At 44.2% G+C, this 19300-nt stretch overlaps 3 protein-coding genes across 3 annotated transcripts; 1 reads left to right on the top strand and 2 right to left on the bottom strand.

Annotated features, from left to right (window-relative positions):
* Positions 1 to 16022: 16022 nt before the first annotated feature.
* VC83_06663 (uncharacterized protein) lies at positions 16023 to 16495 on the bottom strand (the record flags this gene model as incomplete). The annotated part of the gene is made up of 2 exons (XM_024470255.1): positions 16023 to 16194; positions 16413 to 16495. 2 exons carry the CDS (start codon positions 16493 to 16495, stop codon positions 16023 to 16025), a joined length of 255 nt encoding a protein of 84 aa, XP_024321636.1.
* Positions 16496 to 17153: 658 nt separating this feature from the next.
* On the top strand, positions 17154 to 19242 carry LIA1 (deoxyhypusine hydroxylase). The gene is made up of 2 exons (XM_024470254.1): positions 17154 to 18025; positions 18076 to 19242. Exons 1-2 carry the CDS (start codon positions 17520 to 17522, stop codon positions 18584 to 18586), a joined length of 1017 nt encoding a protein of 338 aa, XP_024321637.1. The 5' UTR covers positions 17154 to 17519; the 3' UTR covers positions 18587 to 19242.
* On the bottom strand, positions 18697 to 19162 carry RPA12 (DNA-directed RNA polymerase I core subunit rpa12; the record flags this gene model as incomplete). The annotated part of the gene is made up of 3 exons (XM_024470253.1): positions 18697 to 18715; positions 18767 to 18998; positions 19048 to 19162. The coding sequence occupies 3 exons, from the start codon at positions 19160 to 19162 to the stop codon at positions 18697 to 18699; spliced, it is 366 nt and encodes a 121-aa protein (XP_024321638.1).
* Positions 19243 to 19300: the final 58 nt, after the last annotated feature.

Below are 19300 nucleotides of genomic sequence, written 5' to 3'. Positions count from 1 at the left end.
ATACCAACAGAGCACGATTACGAACTGGAAACTGGCCTGAAGTCGAAAAGCTTCTTCTTACTTGGCAACTTCGAATTGAGTTGAATGGAGGGTTTACAACTGGTGATCTACTTCAACAAAAGGCGCGACAAATATGTAAGGATGCCTCCGCCCTCAGTGACGGAAAGGATCGGAGTCGGGCAGGTTACAGTCACGTGGGGAGAGTTAGGGCAGGTTAGCCAAGTCGGACCTGTTTCGGGTACTTAAGGGGATTGACCCAACGGGGTTCCTCATCATCTTTTTTGTATAATGAAAGGACACAGGGCACCCAGCTCACAGTAATAGCATATGAGAGTGCGAGTCGGAGGCTAAACGGATGCTATCCTATAGGTCTACTACGAAGGATACAAAAAAGATGATGGGGAACCCCGTCAGTCGATTTTCTCAAGTATCTGAAACCCATCCGACTCGGTTCCGACTCGGTTAGGCCACCCAAATGATCACACGTGACCCCGCGGCTACCCGGAGTCTACTCCCTAGAATGAGAGACGAGAAGGAATCCTTACATCTGTGACCATCGTAACAACAGTATTGTCATACTGACATTCGTTGCACTCAGTTTGCTATCAAACTCAAGAGCAAACTTGGAAATCTCCTCCTCAAACCTACAAGTCACTATACATATTTTGGCTTATCACACCAACAACAAGAGCAATACTACTCAACGATTGCTACAACCATCTATGATTCATTACACGTCATCGCTCCTTAGTTACTGGGCCGATATTACCACATAGCATATCTCTACAACCCTCTATGATTCATTACATGACATCACTCATACTACCACATGACATATCTCTACCAACTAGAGGCCTAGGAGCATGAACGATAGCTCTAAAAGCTCCTACGAACCTCTATGATTCATTACATGTCATCGCTCTTTAGTTACCCACAAGATTGGTTAAGTTATGACATAATTTGTCTATGACATAATTTGTCTATAGGGGTACTCTGACCTTGGACCTCCTTTTACTTCCTATAGGCTACGAACCTAAGAGATGGTTCTATGGGATTCTCTTACGTCGACTACAGTTACCAAGCCTGGTAAGTCATGGAAAGTCTTGGAAAATGAGAGAACTACACTCCTTTAGCATAAATAGGATTGCCCTTTCCTTAAGAAAGGGCAAGCAGACAATACAGTAAATCGACTATCACATACTTCCACGTCTTTTCCACGCTTCCAAGCATTCATCTTGTTACTCCTTGTTTCTGAAAAGTCAGTGAGGTGTTAACCTCTGACTTACCCCTGAGTTCCCAGACTCAACATTTGTTGCAACTTGTCTGAACCACTTCACTACATCACACACCTGATTGCTGCGTTGTGGAATAGTCTAAGCTACGACCCTTTGGCTCTGTTTTCTAAGACAGTGTGTTGTCTTAGTAAATTCATCCCTTCCTTGGGTGGCTAGATTCTCACATCTGGTGCACCCACCATTACAAGTATTATAAAGAATACTATATTAAGTTGAGCACGAAGCCCCTATCTAAGGGAATACTATCTACTTATATAGTAGCATCATGCCTTATGGATAATCCGGATAGTTGATAGATAGCTAGATAATCTAGATAGTTTATAGATAGCTTAACTATCTAATATCTACTAGTTTCTATAACTATCCACTAGCCTAGTCATGCTACAGCCTAGCCCTACTAGCCTTGTAACTTCTTAGGTCACGTTACTAGAGCCTAGCCCTACTAGCCCTATAACTAACGTCATGTTACCGTAGCTATAACACCTTACTATTCCTGCTATTCCTGCTATTCTGTCATGTGCATGCCCTAGGGAATAGTTCGAATAGCAAAGTCTCTAACTATTCCTGCTATTCCTGCTATTCTGTCATGTGCATGCCCTAGGGAATAGTTCGAATAGCAAAGTCTCTAACTATTCCTGCTATTCCTGCTATTCTGTCATGTGCATGCCCTAGGGAATAGTTCGAATAGCAAAGTCTCTAACTATTCCTGCTATTCCTGCTATTCTGTCATGTGCATGCCCTAGGGAATAGTTCGAATAGCAAAGTCTCTAACTATTCCTGCTATTCCTGCTATTCTGTCATGTGCATGCCCTAGGGAATAGTTCGAATAGCAAAGTCTCTAACTATTCCTGCTATTCCTGCTATTCTGTCATGTGCATGCCCTAGGGAATAGTTCGAATAGCAAAGTCTCTAACTATTCCTGCTATTCCTGCTATTCTGTCATGTGCATGCCCTAGGGAATAGTTCGAATAGCAAAGTCTCTAACTATTCCTGCTATTCCTGCTATTCTGTCATGTTACCATAGTCTAGCCCTACTAGCCCCATAACCATGACATCACGTTATAGTAGCTGTAACATTGATGTTAAGCAAGTATCATTACAAGCATCCTTCACTTCTTAGTATGTATCCTTTTAGTTTAGGCATATGTAGTGGAGTATAAGGCATTGCTCTGCTTCTGTGTATGACTTTCCCTATGGTGTATAGGGTAGGCTCTTGCCTTTAGTGCATATTAGGTTAACTGTAATTGTATATTGTCATACTGACATTCGTTGCACTCAGTTTGCTATCAAACTCAAGAGCAAACTTAGAAATCTCCTCCTCAAACCTACAAGTCACTATACATATTTTGGCTTGTCACACCAACAACAAGAGCAATACTACTCAACGATTGCTACAACCCTCTATGATTCATTACACGTCATTGCTCCTTAGTTACTGGGCCGATATGACCACATAGCATATCTCTACAACCCTCTATGATTCATTACATGACATCACTCCTTAGTTACTGGGCTAATACTACACATGACATATCTCTATCAACTAGAGGCCTAGGAACATGAACGATAGCTCCAAAAGCTTCTACACGTCATCGCTCCTTAGTTACCTGTCATACTGACATTTGTTGCACTCAGTTTGATCAAACTCAAGAGCAAACTTGGAAATCTCCTCCTCAAACCTACAAGTCACTATACATATTTTGGCTTATCACACCAACAACAAGAGCAATACTACTCAACAATTGCTACAACCATCTATGATTCATTACACATCATCGCTCCTTAGTTACTGGGCCGATATTACCACATAGCATATCTCTACAACCCTCTATGATTCATTACATGACATCACTCATACTACCACATGACATATCTCTACCAACTAGAGGCCTAGGAGCATGAACGATAGCTCTAAAAGCTCCTACGAACCTCTATTACATGTCATCGCTCTTTAGTTACCCACAAGATTGGTTAAGTTATGACATAATTTGTCTATGACATAATTTGTCTATAGGGGTACTCTGACCTTGGACCTCCTTTCACTTCCTATAGGCTAGGAACCTAGGAGATGGTTCTATGGGATTCTCTTATGTCGACTACATTTACCAAGCCTGGTTAGTCATGGAAAGTCATGGAAAATGAGAGAACTACACTCCTTTGGCATAAATAGGATTGCCCTTTCCTTAAGAAAGGGCAAGCAGACAATACAGTAAATCGACTATCACATACTTCCACGTCTTTTACAAGCTTCCAAGCATTGATCTTGTTATTCTCTGTTTTTGAAAAGTCAGTGAGGTGCTAACCTCTGACTTACCCCTGAGTTCTCAAACTCAACATTTGTTGCAACTTGTCTAAACCACTTCACCACATCATACACCTGATTGCTGCATTGTGGAATAGTCTAAGCTACGACCCTTTGGCTTTGTTTCCTAAGACAGTGTGTTGTCTTAGTAAAATCATCCCTTCCTTGGGTGGCTAGATTCTCACATCTGGTGCACCCACCATTACACAAATGCCCTTCCATTGTAAGGACACAGGGCACCCAGCTCACAGTAATAGCATATGAGAGTGCGAGTCGGAGGCTAAACGGATGCTATCCTATAGATCTACTACGAAGGATACAAAAAAGATGAAGGGGGAACCCCGTCGAGTCTGTTTCCTTGAGTACCCGAAACGGGCCCAACTCGGTTATCCCAACCCTAGCCCTGATCCTTCCACTGCAACAGGTCAGCATCGACCCTGAACCCTACACCCTTACCATCCCCCACTATAGTGTAACTCGCTATGTGCTCCTCTACTGCTTCGAAACCACACCGAATTGGATTTCATGCTTGTAGTGACCGTAACAGTTCTGAGACAGGTTCTTCGAATATTGTAATGGTGGGTGCACCAGATATGAGAATCTAGCCACCCAAGGAAGGGATGAATTTACTAAGACAACACACTGTCTTAGGAAACAGAGCCAAAGGGTTGTAGCTTAGACTATTCCACAACGCAGCAATCAGGTGTATGATGTGGTGAAGTGGTTTAGACAAGTTGCAACAAATGTTGAGTTTGAGAACTCAGGGGTAAGTCAGAGGTTAGCACCTCACTGACTTTTCAAAAACAGAGAATAACAAGATCAATGCTTGGAAGCTTGTAAAAGACGTGGAAGTATGTGATAGTCGATTTACTGTATTGTCTGCTTGCCCTTTCTTAAGGAAAGGGCAATCCTATTTATGCCAAAGGAGTGTAGTTCTCTCATTTTCCATGACTTTCCATGACTAACCAGGCTTGGTAAATGTATTAGAAATCAAGTGCGACCCACAACTAGCTTGCTAATCATGTAGTGAACGTAAGAGAATCCCATAGAACCATCTCTTGGGTTCCTAGCCTATAGGAAGTGAAAAGGAGGTCCAAGGTCAGAGTACCTATAGACAAATTATGTCATAACTTAACCAATCTTGTGGGTAACTAAGGAGCGATGACGTGTAATGAATCATAGAGGGTTGTAGAAGCTTCTAGAGCTATCGTTCATGTTCCTAGGCCTCTAGTTGGTAGAGATATGCCATGTGGTAGTATTGGCCCACCCCCTTAAGGAGGAGATTTTCTTAATAACTTGTTCAATGAGTGTTCAAATGATATGCCGTGATGTATGTAGCATAAACAGATGTAGTAGAAGAGTTTGCAGCAATCGTTGAGTAGTATTGCTTCTGTTGTTGGTGTGATAAGCCAAGATATGTATGGTGACTTGTAGGTTTGAGGAGGAGATTTCTAAGTTTGCTCTTGAGTTTGATAGCAAACTGAGTGCAACGAATGTCAGTATGACATGGTCTTGCTAAAGAGAATTCACTCCACAACAACATAGCTGTATATAGATCGAGCCACTGCTCGAGTGCTCCTCTTCTCTTTCCTTCCTTCTCTAGATTGAGTTTAATTCATAATACCCAACTGGCGCCCTATGCCTTGGTGAACCGTGACTCTTCTATCGTTTAGAAGTCAGCGTTACAGTGTTGCACCCTCTAACTGCCTCCTAATAATCTGCCTATGTTACCTAATAATCTGCCTGTGTTAGTATAGGCTTAATTGGCTACTAGGCTGTTGATTCCCATTAATTAGAGCTAAAGCCCTCTAAGTTAGTGGCATAATTATGGTTGTTGTACGAGGGGTAGGTTACACGACACAATGAAACCTATATAGTCTTAGATGAATTACTATGACAGGAGTGTAGGCTGATAGCGATTTGTAAATTATAGACGCTAATAATAAATAGCTAGGAATTATTCCTACTCCTTTTCAATCTCGACTACAATCTTGACTACCATATCTCATTGTGCATAACAAACAGTTAGGGGTAGCAATTTGAATAACGTGTGACATAAGTAGGGTTAGCACAAATACTCATGATACTCATGAGTTACTCGAGTTACTCAAATACTTATAAGAATATGTTGAATAGTTTTGCTAACCCTGCAAACAGTAAGTGTTAATTATATATAATTAGTTATGTGTGAAATATTATAGTTATATATTTGTCTCGTCCCTACATTCTTTCTATGGTGCCGCTTATGCTGTCGCTTCATTCTTGCTGCTGTTTAAGTTGTCCTGTTAGTTAAGTCCTGCTGTCACTTACTTAGGTTTTCTTGCACTTAATTAAGTCTTGCATACATGCACCTTCACATATTTTCTACATTGAAGCTAAAGCTGTTCATATTAGCCATGCCTCTATTATCTCTTGTGGTATGTTTCTCTGCTACGTTTTGGCTAGACATTAACGTATTGTGTACAGCTTGGTATATACATGTAGATTTATTTATTCTAGCTTTAGAGTAATTAGACCAGTAGAATGTTATGATATAAAGACCTAGTCTAAATCTTTGTGCTATGTTGTAGTTCTTAAGAACTACTCGTGCAGCCCAAAAGTCTGTACAGGGTCTGTGCGTAACGCTGACTTCTAAACAATAGAAGACACAGAGGTTCCTTGCGTAAGGTTGACTTGACAGAGGAGGCAGGCGATTAGACACAAAGGCTTTCCAAGTAACACGTTACAGTATTGTAAAGAATACTATATTAAGTTGAGCACGAAGCTCCTATCTAAGGAAATACTATCTACTTATATAGTGGCGTCGTGCCAAAGGGATATCCATGGATAACATGGATAACATAATATCCATGATATCCAATGTTATCCATCACGTGAGGTTGCAGCCGTAAGCGCTAGCCATAGCACTAGCACTTAGCCATAACACTGTGCACAGGAGGTGGGTCATTGTAGTACTCCCGAAATACCTCCATTTAAAGGTAATGGTAATTTTTCCTTATCAATAACTTGTTGAAATGTATCAAATGGATTTGCCAGAAGTAAAGAGCATACACGTAATGACTCTTGAGAATCTTTCTGTATTGTTTGAGGTTTTCTACTCCGAGGCTTTAGGTGAGATGTTCAAGAAGTTTAAGAATGTCTGTATTTCCTGCCTTTTCCACAGTTTGTTGCCATATACGTGCAACAGAATTAGCTGAGATTCCAAGCTTCTTTTCAATTTCTCCATATGAATCATTCATAAATATGCGTAAGGTAATAATTGCTACTACACGTAACGTACATGTATAACGAACCGGCCAAACAGCGAACCGGCCAATCCATTTTACACCTTAAATCACGAATTTCATAACTTAATATCTCAACAACCCTTTAATAATAAGTTATAAAAATATGTACTTAGCGTTTTATAAGCATTCAAAGTACTCTATTTGATTTTTAAAGCAATTAGTATTGTATTTATTAAGATACTAAGAATTAGGTCAAAAGTGGGGGCTAAAACTCAATATCTTAATAACTACAATACTAATTGCTTTAAAAATCAAATAGAGTACTTTAAATGCTTATACAAGGCTAAGTACATATTTTTATAACTTATTATTAAAGGGTTGTTGAGATATTAAGTTATGAAATTCGTGATTTAAGGTGTAAAATGGATTGGCCGGTTCGCTTGTTTGGCCAGTTCGTTATACATGTACGTTAGTGGAATTGAAATTAGGGCAAAAACTCCATCTATCCGGTACAAAGGTGAAAAAACGCCATCTACCCGGCAAGCGCTTATCCCCTTTCGGAACCCGCAACAGGCCAATGAGAGCACGTACTCTCATGTGGCCTTTTCAAAACAATTGAGCTGGCAACACTTGCCAACTCAATTGTACGGTAAGTCGGGGGTTAATTGAGACCCCCGAAGCTCCTTTCCTCCCTCTTCCCCCTTCCATCTAGAGCCCCGCTGACCCCTCCTAGGATCTCTCTCTCCCTCGCTCCTCTGACCCCTCGAAACCCCCCTCGGAAGCCCTCGCGCGAGGCACAAACTCCCGCCTCCCCGCCCCCGCCCCCGCATCTGACGATGGCCTCGCTGGCCGAACTCGCTGTCCCTGTCGACGGCAGCGAGTTCCTCGACTTAGACGCTTGGTCCCGCGCCCTAGACGACTGGGCCATCAAGGAGAAGTTCTCCTGGCGGCTCCAGAGGAGGGACAAAGACCGGGCAACGGCCGTTTGTCCCGAGGAGGGCTGTGCCTGGCGTGTCCGAGCCAGCCCTGACGACGAGCAATGGAAGCTCGTCGTCGTTGAGGGGGCACACACTTGCGTGGGGAGGGGGCAGCAGAAGTTTGCCTCCTCCTCAAAGGCAGAATGGCTGGACGGCGTGGTCTCTCGACACCTACGGGTGTCGAAGAAGACCACGCCAAGGGAGATTGTTGAGCTCCTCCGCGTTCGATTCGCGGAGGGGATTCTCTATGGGAGGGCACAGCAATCGTTGCTACGCCTTCTCGTAGGGGATATTGGAGCGCAGAGGCATAGCTTTCAGCTATTGCCCTCATATAAGCGCCTCCTGGAAGCATCTGCTCTAGGAGTTCATGTTGATCTCGTTCGAGATCGACACGACCGATTCCAACGGATCTTTGTGTGCCCTGCGGAGAGCAGGGCCACGTTCCAAGCCTCACGCCGGCTTGTTGCAGTGGATGGGACCTTCTTAAAGGCCCGTTTCATCCTTACTCTTCTTGTGGCTGTTGGCATTGATGCTAACGGCCACATTGTGCCACTTGCTTGGGCAGTGGCCGAGTCGGAGAACGCGGACTCTTGGGAGTGGTTTTTGAACCACCTCAAGTGGTCCCTCCCAGAGCTCGTGAGCGAGCCAAGCACCCTTGTCTCTGATAGAGACAAGGGGCTTCTTATTGCGGAGAGAACTCTCTCTCCGCAGGTGGTGATAGCTCATTGCTGTCGTCACCTCTCTGAGAATTTCTCAGAGCGGTTTGGGAGGGGCCTTCTACCCCTCTTCTGGAAGATTGCCCGGGCCACAACTGTGGCCCAATTCGACGGGCTTTTGGAGGAGCTTCGGGCTTTAAAGCCCGAAGCATCAGCATACCTTTATGGTGCCGAGCCCGAACGGTGGGCTCTGGCGAAGTTTCGTGGCCGTCGATATGGCCACGATACTTCAAATATTGCAGAGAGCTTTAATAAGCTCATCCGCACAGATCGAGAGCTCCCAATCGTGGAGCTTCTCGATGCGCTCTGGCACCGGGTGATGGCCCAGCGTGCGGAGCGCTCTCTTTTGGCTGTGGAGGCCATTGCTAAAGGGCAATGGCCTCCTCTCCTCACTAGGTTGGTGGAGGAGGGGAGGAACTGGGCCCATGGCAATGGGCTCCAGATATCCTCCCTAACAGAGGCACGGGTAGTCCAGCCAAATGGCAGGATCTACCTCGTTGACCTGACGGCAAGAACTTGTTCTTGCCGTAGATACCAAGAGAATGGCGTGCCTTGTGGGCACGCCATGACTCTTATATTTCGACAAGGGAGTCAATTGACTCCCTTTCTTCCGACAGAGCTGTCTGCCGCGTGCTGGCAGAGGCAGTATCAACTGCCTCTGCCTCCTGTCTCTGTCGAGGGTCTTTCGATAGACCCTGACGCCTTAGGAGGAATCTGTGACCCCCCAGTCACCCGAATCCCCCGAGGCCGTCCCCGAAAAGAGAGGGTTCGGAGGGAAGTGTCATACTGACATTCGTTGCACTCAGTTTGCTATCAAACTCAAGAGCAAACTTAGAAATCTCCTCCTCAAACCTACAAGTCACCATACATATCTTGGCTTATCACACCAACAACAGAAGCAATACTACTCAACGATTGCTGCAAACTCTTCTACTACATCTGTTTATGCTACATACATCACGGCATATCATTTGGACACTCATTGAACAAGTTATTAAGAAAATCTCCTCCTTAAGGGGGTGGGCCAATACTACCACATGGCATATCTCTACCAACTAGAGGCCTAGGAACATGAACGATAGCTCTAGAAGCTTCTACAACCCTCTATGATTCATTACACGTCATCGCTCCTTAGTTACCCACAAGATTGGTTAAGTTCTGACATAATTTGTCTATAGGTACTGTGACCTTGGACCTCCTTTTCACTTCCTATAGGCTAGGAACCCAAGAGATGGTTCTATGGGATTCTCTTACGTTCACTACATGATTAGCAAGCTAGTTGTGGGTCGCACTTGATTTCTAATACATTTACCAAGCCTGGTTAGTCATGGAAAGTCATGGAAAATGAGAGAACTACACTCCTTTGGCATAAATAGGATTGCCCTTTCTTTAAGAAAGGGCAAGCAGACAATACAGTAAATCGACTAGCACATACTTCTACGTCTTTTCCAAGCTTCCAAGCATTGATCTTGTTATTCTCTGTTTTTTGAAAAGTCAGTGAGGTGCTAACCTCTGACTTACCCCTGAGTTCTCAGACTCAACATTTGTTGCAACTTGTCTAAACCACTTCACCACATCATACACCTGATTGCTGCGTTGTGGAATAGTCTAAGCTACAACCCTTTGGCTCTGTTTCCTAAGACAGTGTGTTGTCTTAGTAAATTCATCCCTTCCTTGGGTGGCTAGATTCTCATATCTGGTGCACCCACCATTACACCTTGCCTGCTTGAAGCTTCAACTATTTCTATAGCAGCACTTCGATACTACAATGGAGGACGACCAAGCTCCTACAACTACTGCTGAACAGCAGATGCAACAACTGTTTGCCTTTATACAAACTATAGCAAACAAACTTGAGAATTTGGAAAACACCTTTCAAGCCAACACTTCAGCAACACAATCTTCAACTCAGACACATCATACAGAGCTTCCCACAGCTCCTCTGGCTATTTCGAGTACCCCAGGTGCACTTCCTAAAGTGCAAACACCAGATTTATACCATGGAGACAGGAGGAAGTTGAAGGGATTTCTTATGCAACTGGACATCTACTTCACCCTCAGGCCTCATCAGTTCACCTCAGACATTCAGAAGATCTATTTCGCTGCCAGCTACCTCCGTGGATCTGCATTCAACTTCTTTGAGCCATATCTTAGAAGACTTAGTGGCAACAACCAAAATACCACTACACCTTTGATTACCTCTTATGACCAGTTTCAAGAGGAACTTACCAGGACCTTTGGAGACATCAACGAAACTGCTACAGCAGAAAGAGAGCTACAGAAGCTATGTCAAAAGACCTCTGCTGCTCAGTATACAACAGAATTTAGGAGAATCACTTCTCACTTGACTTGGAATGAAGAAGCCTTAGTCTTCACTTACTACCAAGGGCTCAAGAGCTCTATTAAGGATGAACTCAGCAAAGAAGAACGCCCTACAACACTTCAAACGCTTATAGAGAAAGCTGTCAGACTTGATGATAGGCTTTTTGAAAGAAGAAAGGAGAAGAACCAAGACTGGCATCCAACAAGAAATTTCAACAATTACACCTCTACACCAACTGCTAAGGACTCAGCACCTGAACCTATGGACTTAGACGCCTCTATAAAGAGATCTACAGCAAATCCAGCACCTCAGCCTACAGGATACCCTCAAAAACTGAAAAGGGGTAAACTTACCCCTCAAGAAAGAAAACACAGAATGGACAACAACCTTTGTTTATACTGTGGCAAAGGGGGACACAGAATTCAGGAGTGCTATTCAGCACGGGGGAGTGCTGATTCAAAACATATAGCAGCCTCAGACACAGTCACAACTGCTATTCCTGAAAAACTTGAAAAATCCCTAGCAGGCACAACTTCAACTGAGACTATAACTTCTCCCCTAGACAACAAAGATGTGTCGATGGTGCTTTCTCAGAGTCTCACACACCTGTTAATCCCTATTCAACTCCATTTCAAACAACAGGTGTTGTCTACAAGGGCTATGATAGACTCAGGGGCAACAGGCAACTTTATATCTCAAGACCTCATCTTGACACACCAGTTACCTACAATTCCCAAACGCACTCCAGAGTTGCTCCGAGTCATTGATGGAACTCCTATCAGTTCAGGTTCCATTACCTGCAACACCCCAGTACTCAAACTTGAGATTCCCCTAGGAAAATCAACATTTTCAGACACCATCTCTTTAGATGTTATACCAATGAAGTACCCAGTCATCCTAGGTCTTCCATGGCTTCAAAGGCATGATCCAACTATCAATTGGAAGCATTTATCGCTTGGGTTTAGCTCAAATCCTGAGCTCAATACTGGAAAAACCCTTCAAGCCTCAGTTACCCCTATTCAGGTCCAAGACTCAAACTTGTCCCAGATCAAGGATTTTGACCAAACTATGGACGATATATCATCTCTAATATGGGTTAAACCTTTCCAACCTGTCCTGGAGATAGCAGCTACTTCAGATTTGGAGAAATCATCTCAGGAGGTCATTTTGCCTTTAGCATACCAAGACTACCAACATCTTTTTGACAAGGCAAAGGCATCAATTCTGCCAAAGCACCAGCCTTATGACCATGAGATACCACTCGCAGAAGGCTCAATGCCTCCCTACGGCCCTATCTACTCTCTATCTGAATTAGAGCTGAAAACTCTCAGAGAATACCTAGATGAGAACCTTAGTTCTGGCTTTATCAGAACTTCTTCCTCACCAGCAGGAGCTCCCATTCTCTTTGTCAAGAAGAAAGATGGCTCCTTGCGTCTCTGTGTTGATTATAGGGGCCTTAATGCAGTCACTGTTAAAAACAGATATGCTTTACCCCTTATCCCTGAGCTCATAGATAGGCTCTCTTCAGCAAGGATCTTTACCAAGTTAGATCTCAGGGGAGCTTATAACCTGATACGCATCAAGGAAGGTGATGAGTGGAAGACAGCATTCAGAACACGCTATGGTCATTTTGAATACCAGGTAATGCCTTTTGGGCTTGCCAATGCACCTGCTTCTTTCCAAGCTCTCATGAATGATATTCTAAGACCTTACTTGGATATCTTTGTTGTTGTCTACTTAGACGACATTCTTATATACTCTTTAGACACTCAAGAGCATGTTCTACATGTTAGACAAGTCTTAGAGAAGCTATCTCAAGCACAACTCTTTTGCAAACTTGAGAAATGTCTTTTCCATATGTCTCAAGTTGATTTCTTAGGACATAGAATTTCAACAGAAGGCATTCAGATGGACCCTGAAAAGACAAAAGCAGTACAAACGTGGCCTATTCCTTCCAGCATTAAAGAGGTTCAGTCTTTCCTTGGGTTTGCCAACTATTACAGGAGGTTTATACCAAGATATACATCCTTGGCTTTACCCCTTACTCAATTACTTCACAAGGACACTTTGTATCACTGGGATAAGACACAGCAAGATGCTTTCGATGCTCTTAAAGGAGAATTTAAAGAAGGGAAAATGTTACTACACTTTAACCCCTTGAAACCTGCCACTCTTGAGACAGATGCCTCAGATTTTGCCATTTCTGGAATCTTATACCAAGCTCCAAAAGACAAACAAGAAGAGCTACAGCCTGTGGCATTTTACTCAAGAAAGCTATCAGCAGCTGAACAAAACTATCCCATTACAGACAAGGAACTGCTTGCCATAGTATGTTCTCTAAAGCATTGGAGATGCTACCTTGAAGGGGCAAACTATCCTATCACTATTTACAGTGACCATTCAAATCTCTTGACCTTTACAACCACTAAACAGCTCAATCGACGACAAGCAAGGTGGTCTGAACAACTAGGAGGTTTTGACTTTGTTATAAAACATGTCTCAGGGGCCAAGAATCAAAGAGCAGATCTCCTCTCAAGAAGACATGACTACCAAGATTCTGCTAAAACTAGCAATACAAAGGCTCTGCTAGACTCAGCAAAGCTTATAGCAGCATCTTTAAGCAACCCTAGTACTACAGAGGACTTAGGGGTAAACTTATCCCCTCAAGACCAAGTTGCCCCCATTACCTCTTCTCAGGAACCAGAGACCTTTAAAGACTATACACCCTCAGCAATACTTCTTAAAGCATTCAAAGATGCTTACAACCATGATCCCTTTGCGAAAAGAACTTTGGAATACCTCCAGAAGAAAGGTTCCTCTCTTGAGAAAGTTGGACTACAGAATTTCTCAAAAAATCAGCATGGACTTCTCTTATTCAAGAACTATATCTATGTCCCAAGGGATAAACGATTACAGCTACACCTCCTACAGCAGTTCCATGATGCTCCAGCTGCAGGGCACTTTGGCTTTGCAAAAACTTATGAACTTCTAACAAGAAAGTTCTACTGGCCTAGTCTAAGGACTACTCTTCAAGACTATATATCTTCTTGCACTACTTGCAACTTGAACAAGCCTACACGGCAAAAGCCCTATGGCCTCTTGCAGCCTCTACCTATACCAGAACGCCCATGGGACTCCATATCCATTGACTTTATAGTCAAGTTGCCTCCTTCTATCCCAAAAGGGGGTGCTACCCCTTATGACTCTATCCTTGTGGTGGTAGAAAGGCTCACAAAAATGGCACACTTTGAGCCTTGCAATGAGACTATCACAGCTTCTGAACTTGCGTGGCTATTCCTCAAGGTGGTCTTTAAATATCATGGAATTCCTGGACACTGGATCTCAGATAGGGGAGCAGTTTTCACTTCAAACTTTTTTAAGGAGTTCTCTAAACTCTTAAACATGGAACAACGCTTCTCTACAGCTTATCACCCTCAAACAGATGGCCAGACAGAGAGAGTCAACTCTGTACTTGAACAATATCTAAGAATTTATACAAACTATGCTCAAGACAACTGGGCAGATCTTCTCCATCTTGCAGAATTTGCTTACAACAACACAGTCTCTAACACCACAAAAGAGACACCTTTCTATGCAAACTATGGTTATCACCCTAGGTTTGAAGTGGCAGAACTGAATTGTCCTGAAAATTTCAAAAACCCTTCTGCTACTGAAAGAATCATCTACCTTAAGGGCCTCCAGGACTATCTCAAGGTTCAAATACAGCGTGCACAAGACGAGCAGGCTCAGGCCTTTAACAGGGGGGTGGTTGCACCACAATTCAAAGTTGGTGATCAAGTCTTTTTGTCTAGAAGACATATCACAACTACTAGACCTTCAGACAAACTTGATACTAAAAGACTTGGACCTTTTAAGATCACAAGGACTATTGGCAAGAATGCTTTCGAGCTTGCATTACCACCTACTTGGACTATCCATAATGTCTTCCATGCATCTCTCTTGTCTAAGGCACAAGAAAGTTCCTTAAGACCACTTCAGTCTCCTCCACCTCCTGTTCTGATCTTGGATCAACCAGAATATGAAGTAGAGTCTATCCTTGACAAAAAGACACTTAGAGGTCAGGACTACTTCCTCGTTAAGTGGAAAGGCTATCCTACAAGTGACAACACTTGGGAGCCTAAGAGAAATCTAAAAAATGCATCTAAGCTCATTCTAGAATTTCTTTCTAAGAAAGCCACCTGGCTAAAGGGCAAGCAGACAGCCCACAAACGTCCTTAAAAGGGGGATCATGTCATACTGACATTCGTTGCACTCAGTTTGCTATCAAACTCAAGAGCAAACTTAGAAATCTCCTCCTCAAACCTACAAGTCACCATACATATCTTGGCTTATCACACCAACAACAGAAGCAATACTACTCAACGATTGCTGCAAACTCTTCTACTACATCTGTTTATGCTACATACATCACGGCATATCATTTGGACACTCATTGAACAAGTTATTAAGAAAATCTCCTCCTTAAGGGGGTGGGCCAATACTACCACATGGCATATCTCTACCAACTAGAGGCCTAGGAACATGAACGATAGCTCTAGAAGCTTCTACAACCCTCTATGATTCATTACACGTCATCGCTCCTTAGTTACCCACAAGATTGGTTAAGTTCTGACATAATTTGTCTATAGGTACTGTGACCTTGGACCTCCTTTTCACTTCCTATAGGCTAGGAACCCAAGAGATGGTTCTATGGGATTCTCTTACGTTCACTACATGATTAGCAAGCTAGTTGTGGGTCGCACTTGATTTCTAATACATTTACCAAGCCTGGTTAGTCATGGAAAGTCATGGAAAATGAGAGAACTACACTCCTTTGGCATAAATAGGATTGCCCTTTCTTTAAGAAAGGGCAAGCAGACAATACAGTAAATCGACTAGCACATACTTCTACGTCTTTTCCAAGCTTCCAAGCATTGATCTTGTTATTCTCTGTTTTTTGAAAAGTCAGTGAGGTGCTAACCTCTGACTTACCCCTGAGTTCTCAGACTCAACATTTGTTGCAACTTGTCTAAACCACTTCACCACATCATACACCTGATTGCTGCGTTGTGGAATAGTCTAAGCTACAACCCTTTGGCTCTGTTTCCTAAGACAGTGTGTTGTCTTAGTAAATTCATCCCTTCCTTGGGTGGCTAGATTCTCATATCTGGTGCACCCACCATTACAGGAAGATGCCCGGCGTCCTCGAGGACGCCAGGAACGACGGGATCATGGAGGACTTCTGCCGCTTGGGGCAGTCGTTGCCGCCGTGCCGGACTTGGTCCGTACACGCTGCGGCACCTGCGGCGAGCCTGGGCACAATGCCAGGACTTGCCGCAGGCCTCACAATTGACCTGTTCTCATATGAGAACAGGTCAGTTTACAGGGGGGGTTACGGGGGGAGTTATGGGGGGTTTACGGCCTGTTCTCATATGAGAACAGGGCGTTTTACGGGTGGATTGGGTGGGGGATGGTCACGTGGTAATCGACCGGGTAGATAGAGTTTATTTGGGTTTTTACCGGGTAGATGGAGTTTTTGCCCTTGAAATTATCGTTGTAACCGAGTACTTACGGAGGTATAGTCTGGAAGTTTTGTAGGTGGGGCCCCCCACTCGCAACACTTGGCAATTCAGTCGAAGTACCATACGCGTTCATCGCGTCAAATTGAATTATATTTTAAAAAGTACAGTAGATAGCTAGGAAGGGCCTGCCTTGCTCAATAGCGTACGACGCCTGTCGGATTGAGCAACGCATTCGAGTGGCAATGGCTTGATACTCCCAATTAAGGGAGCGTAGTAGTTGGCATTTAAGCCGCTCATCACGAGTAAGGTGCGGCATTGTTAATAGAAAATAGATATAAATTCGTATAGTATAAATATATAAAGGAAAACTTACAACACGTTAAAAGGATACAAACAATTGAACGCGTACCCATGCTCACGCAATCTTAATAGTACGCCCCACCTACAAAACTTACCAACTATACCTCCGTACACTTCCTAATTATTGTAATATTCTAATTGGCTGGAGTGCACAGACCCTATACAGGCTTTTGGGCCGCACGAGTACAACATAGATTATTCCTAAATAACTGGATAAGGATTTAACTAAGTAGAAAAGGTTAGAAAAGTATTATCAAGCTGTTGTTGAGTTATTGTCTTGCAAATTTACTGATTTTAGGTGGGAAATTCAGTGGCCAGCTCGCTTGGGTGACCAGCTCGCATGTGAAATACGTTATGGGATGGCTGATCTGGGTTAGTTATCTTAGTTCATATATAATTACAATTATGCAATTACCTTATATGAAAGCAAGCCCCTTTCGGGTTGTATAGTGTAGTTGGTTATCACATCGGATTCTGATCATGCGATTCATTCGCAATCATTCCGGGGACCTGAGTTCGAATCTCGGTACGACCTTCGCCGGTCAATTACAATTTTTTGTCCCTTTTTTTTAAGGGCACCTAACTTAAAAATTAGAGCCAATATAGTAGGGCGGAGGGAATTAATTATGACAATAGGCCACAAGGCATTTTTGACCTTTTATTGGTACCATTTTCACGTGACCTTCGATAAGAAGCCAAGTCCACGCAACCCCAAGCTTATCCGCCATTATTTTCTCAACCCCACCAAGACACGATCACCACCACTCAGTCACCCTCACATCCCACAAACCGCATAAATGGCAGAATCAGCGCCTTCCAAAGTGGCCCAGAGCATCCCCGAAACTCAAGACCCCACGATCCTCGCTCTGCGGACCAGCCTCACCACCGAGTCCACCCCCCTCGCCCAGCGCTTTCGCGCCCTCTTCTCGCTGAAGCATCTTGCTTCCCAGCCGGTAGACTCCCCCCAGACACTCCCTGCGATCCAGGCTATCGCCGCCGCATTCGCATCGCCATCGGCGCTACTCAAGCATGAGGTTGCGTACTGTTTGGGGCAGACGAAGAATTTAGTTGCAGCACAGTATCTGCGGGCTGTGCTCGAGGATGTGGCGGAGGACAGTATGTGCCGACATGAGGCGGCTGAGGCGCTCGGGGCACTGGGAGATACTGGGAGTATAGCACTATTGAAGGACTTTAGAGATAAAGAGGGAGAGGTGGATGTTGTGAGGGAGACGTGCGAAATCGCGGTTGCGAGGATCGAGTGGGAGAATTCGGAGGAGAGCAAGAAGGAGAAACTACAGCAGAGGTACGTTGGGTTGTTTGGTAGCTTGAGGCACGCGATACTAATTTTTGTAGTGATTTTGCTTCTATTGACCCCGCTCCGACAACAGCGCAGAACTCTACAGTTGAAGATCTCGAGAAGACGTTGCTGAACCCAGAATCGCCTCTCTTCCTACGATACAGAGCTATGTTCGGCCTCCGCGACTTGGCTTCGCCCCCCGACCTTCCCACGGCCGTCGCCGCTGTCCTTGCTCTTGCCAAGGGCTTCGCCGACCCATCTGCCTTGTTCCGACACGAGATTGCGTTTGTCTTTGGCCAGCTGTCACACCCGGCTTCGATACCCGCACTTACTGCCGCGTTGAGCGACACCAAGGAAGCTAGCATGGTTAGGCACGAGGCAGCGGAAGCCCTGGGCAGCTTGGGAGACGAGGATGGCGTTGAAGATGTGTTGAAACGATTCTTGAATGATAGCGAGCAGGTTGTGAGGGAGAGTGTGATTGTCGCTTTGGATATGGCTGAGTTCGAGAGGAGTGGTGAGACAGAGTATGCTTTGATCCCAGAGGCTGCCGGCACCGCGGCGGCATGAATAGTACAGTAGCGATTGATTGTAAGGCGGAAGGCGGGCAGCTGGCAACAGCTCCAAGCTTGTCTGGAGTAGATATCCAGCATAAAATGGCATAGACGGGGTTTTCAACATCAATTGTTTCCTTTCCATCTAGAGTGAGACATTAGTTTCAAGTCCACCTCGATTTCACGCGTAACTTACTTGTAACCACACTCGCAAGTATAGAAATTGGTAGAGCCTTCGTCTGCACCTCTCAGCTGCAACGACTGGTACTTCACTTCATTTCGGTCGCACTCGGGGCAAGTCTGCATGGCAGTTGCCTCGTTGTCTCTGTCGCTCATTTCCACGGTCTGCACAGCTGATCGCATCTGCCTCAACAGCGAAGGAAACGAAGAGGCCTTCGTCTTGGTTAAGACTGTTTGTAATGATGTATCTGAGCTATTAGTATATAGCTTTCGGATAATTGCGAAGGACTAATTTACCTCGGTTTTCGGTGCCACAGCATGCGCACGTCAAGAGGGTATTGGCATCACCAGTTGAGCTTTCTAGAAGATTACCGCAGTCGGTACAGAAAACAAGAGACCCAATTGCAGACATTTTGATCAATAAACAAAGCTGTGATACGAAATATGGAGCTGAAAATGTCAAATTTACGTCGTAGCGATAAAGTCGTCCCGAGGCTCGCACATAAAAATAATTCTGCAAAGGCGGTAAGCCGCTTTCATCGAATTTGGG

The sequence above is a fragment of the Pseudogymnoascus destructans genome (genome assembly GCF_001641265.1).
Source record: "Pseudogymnoascus destructans isolate 20631-21 unplaced genomic scaffold scaffold_19, whole genome shotgun sequence".
NCBI classification, from domain to species: Eukaryota; Fungi; Ascomycota; class Leotiomycetes; order Thelebolales; family Thelebolaceae; genus Pseudogymnoascus; species Pseudogymnoascus destructans.
The sequence above is the reverse complement of the archived record's forward strand: the minus strand, read 5'-3'. Positions and strand labels throughout refer to the sequence as shown.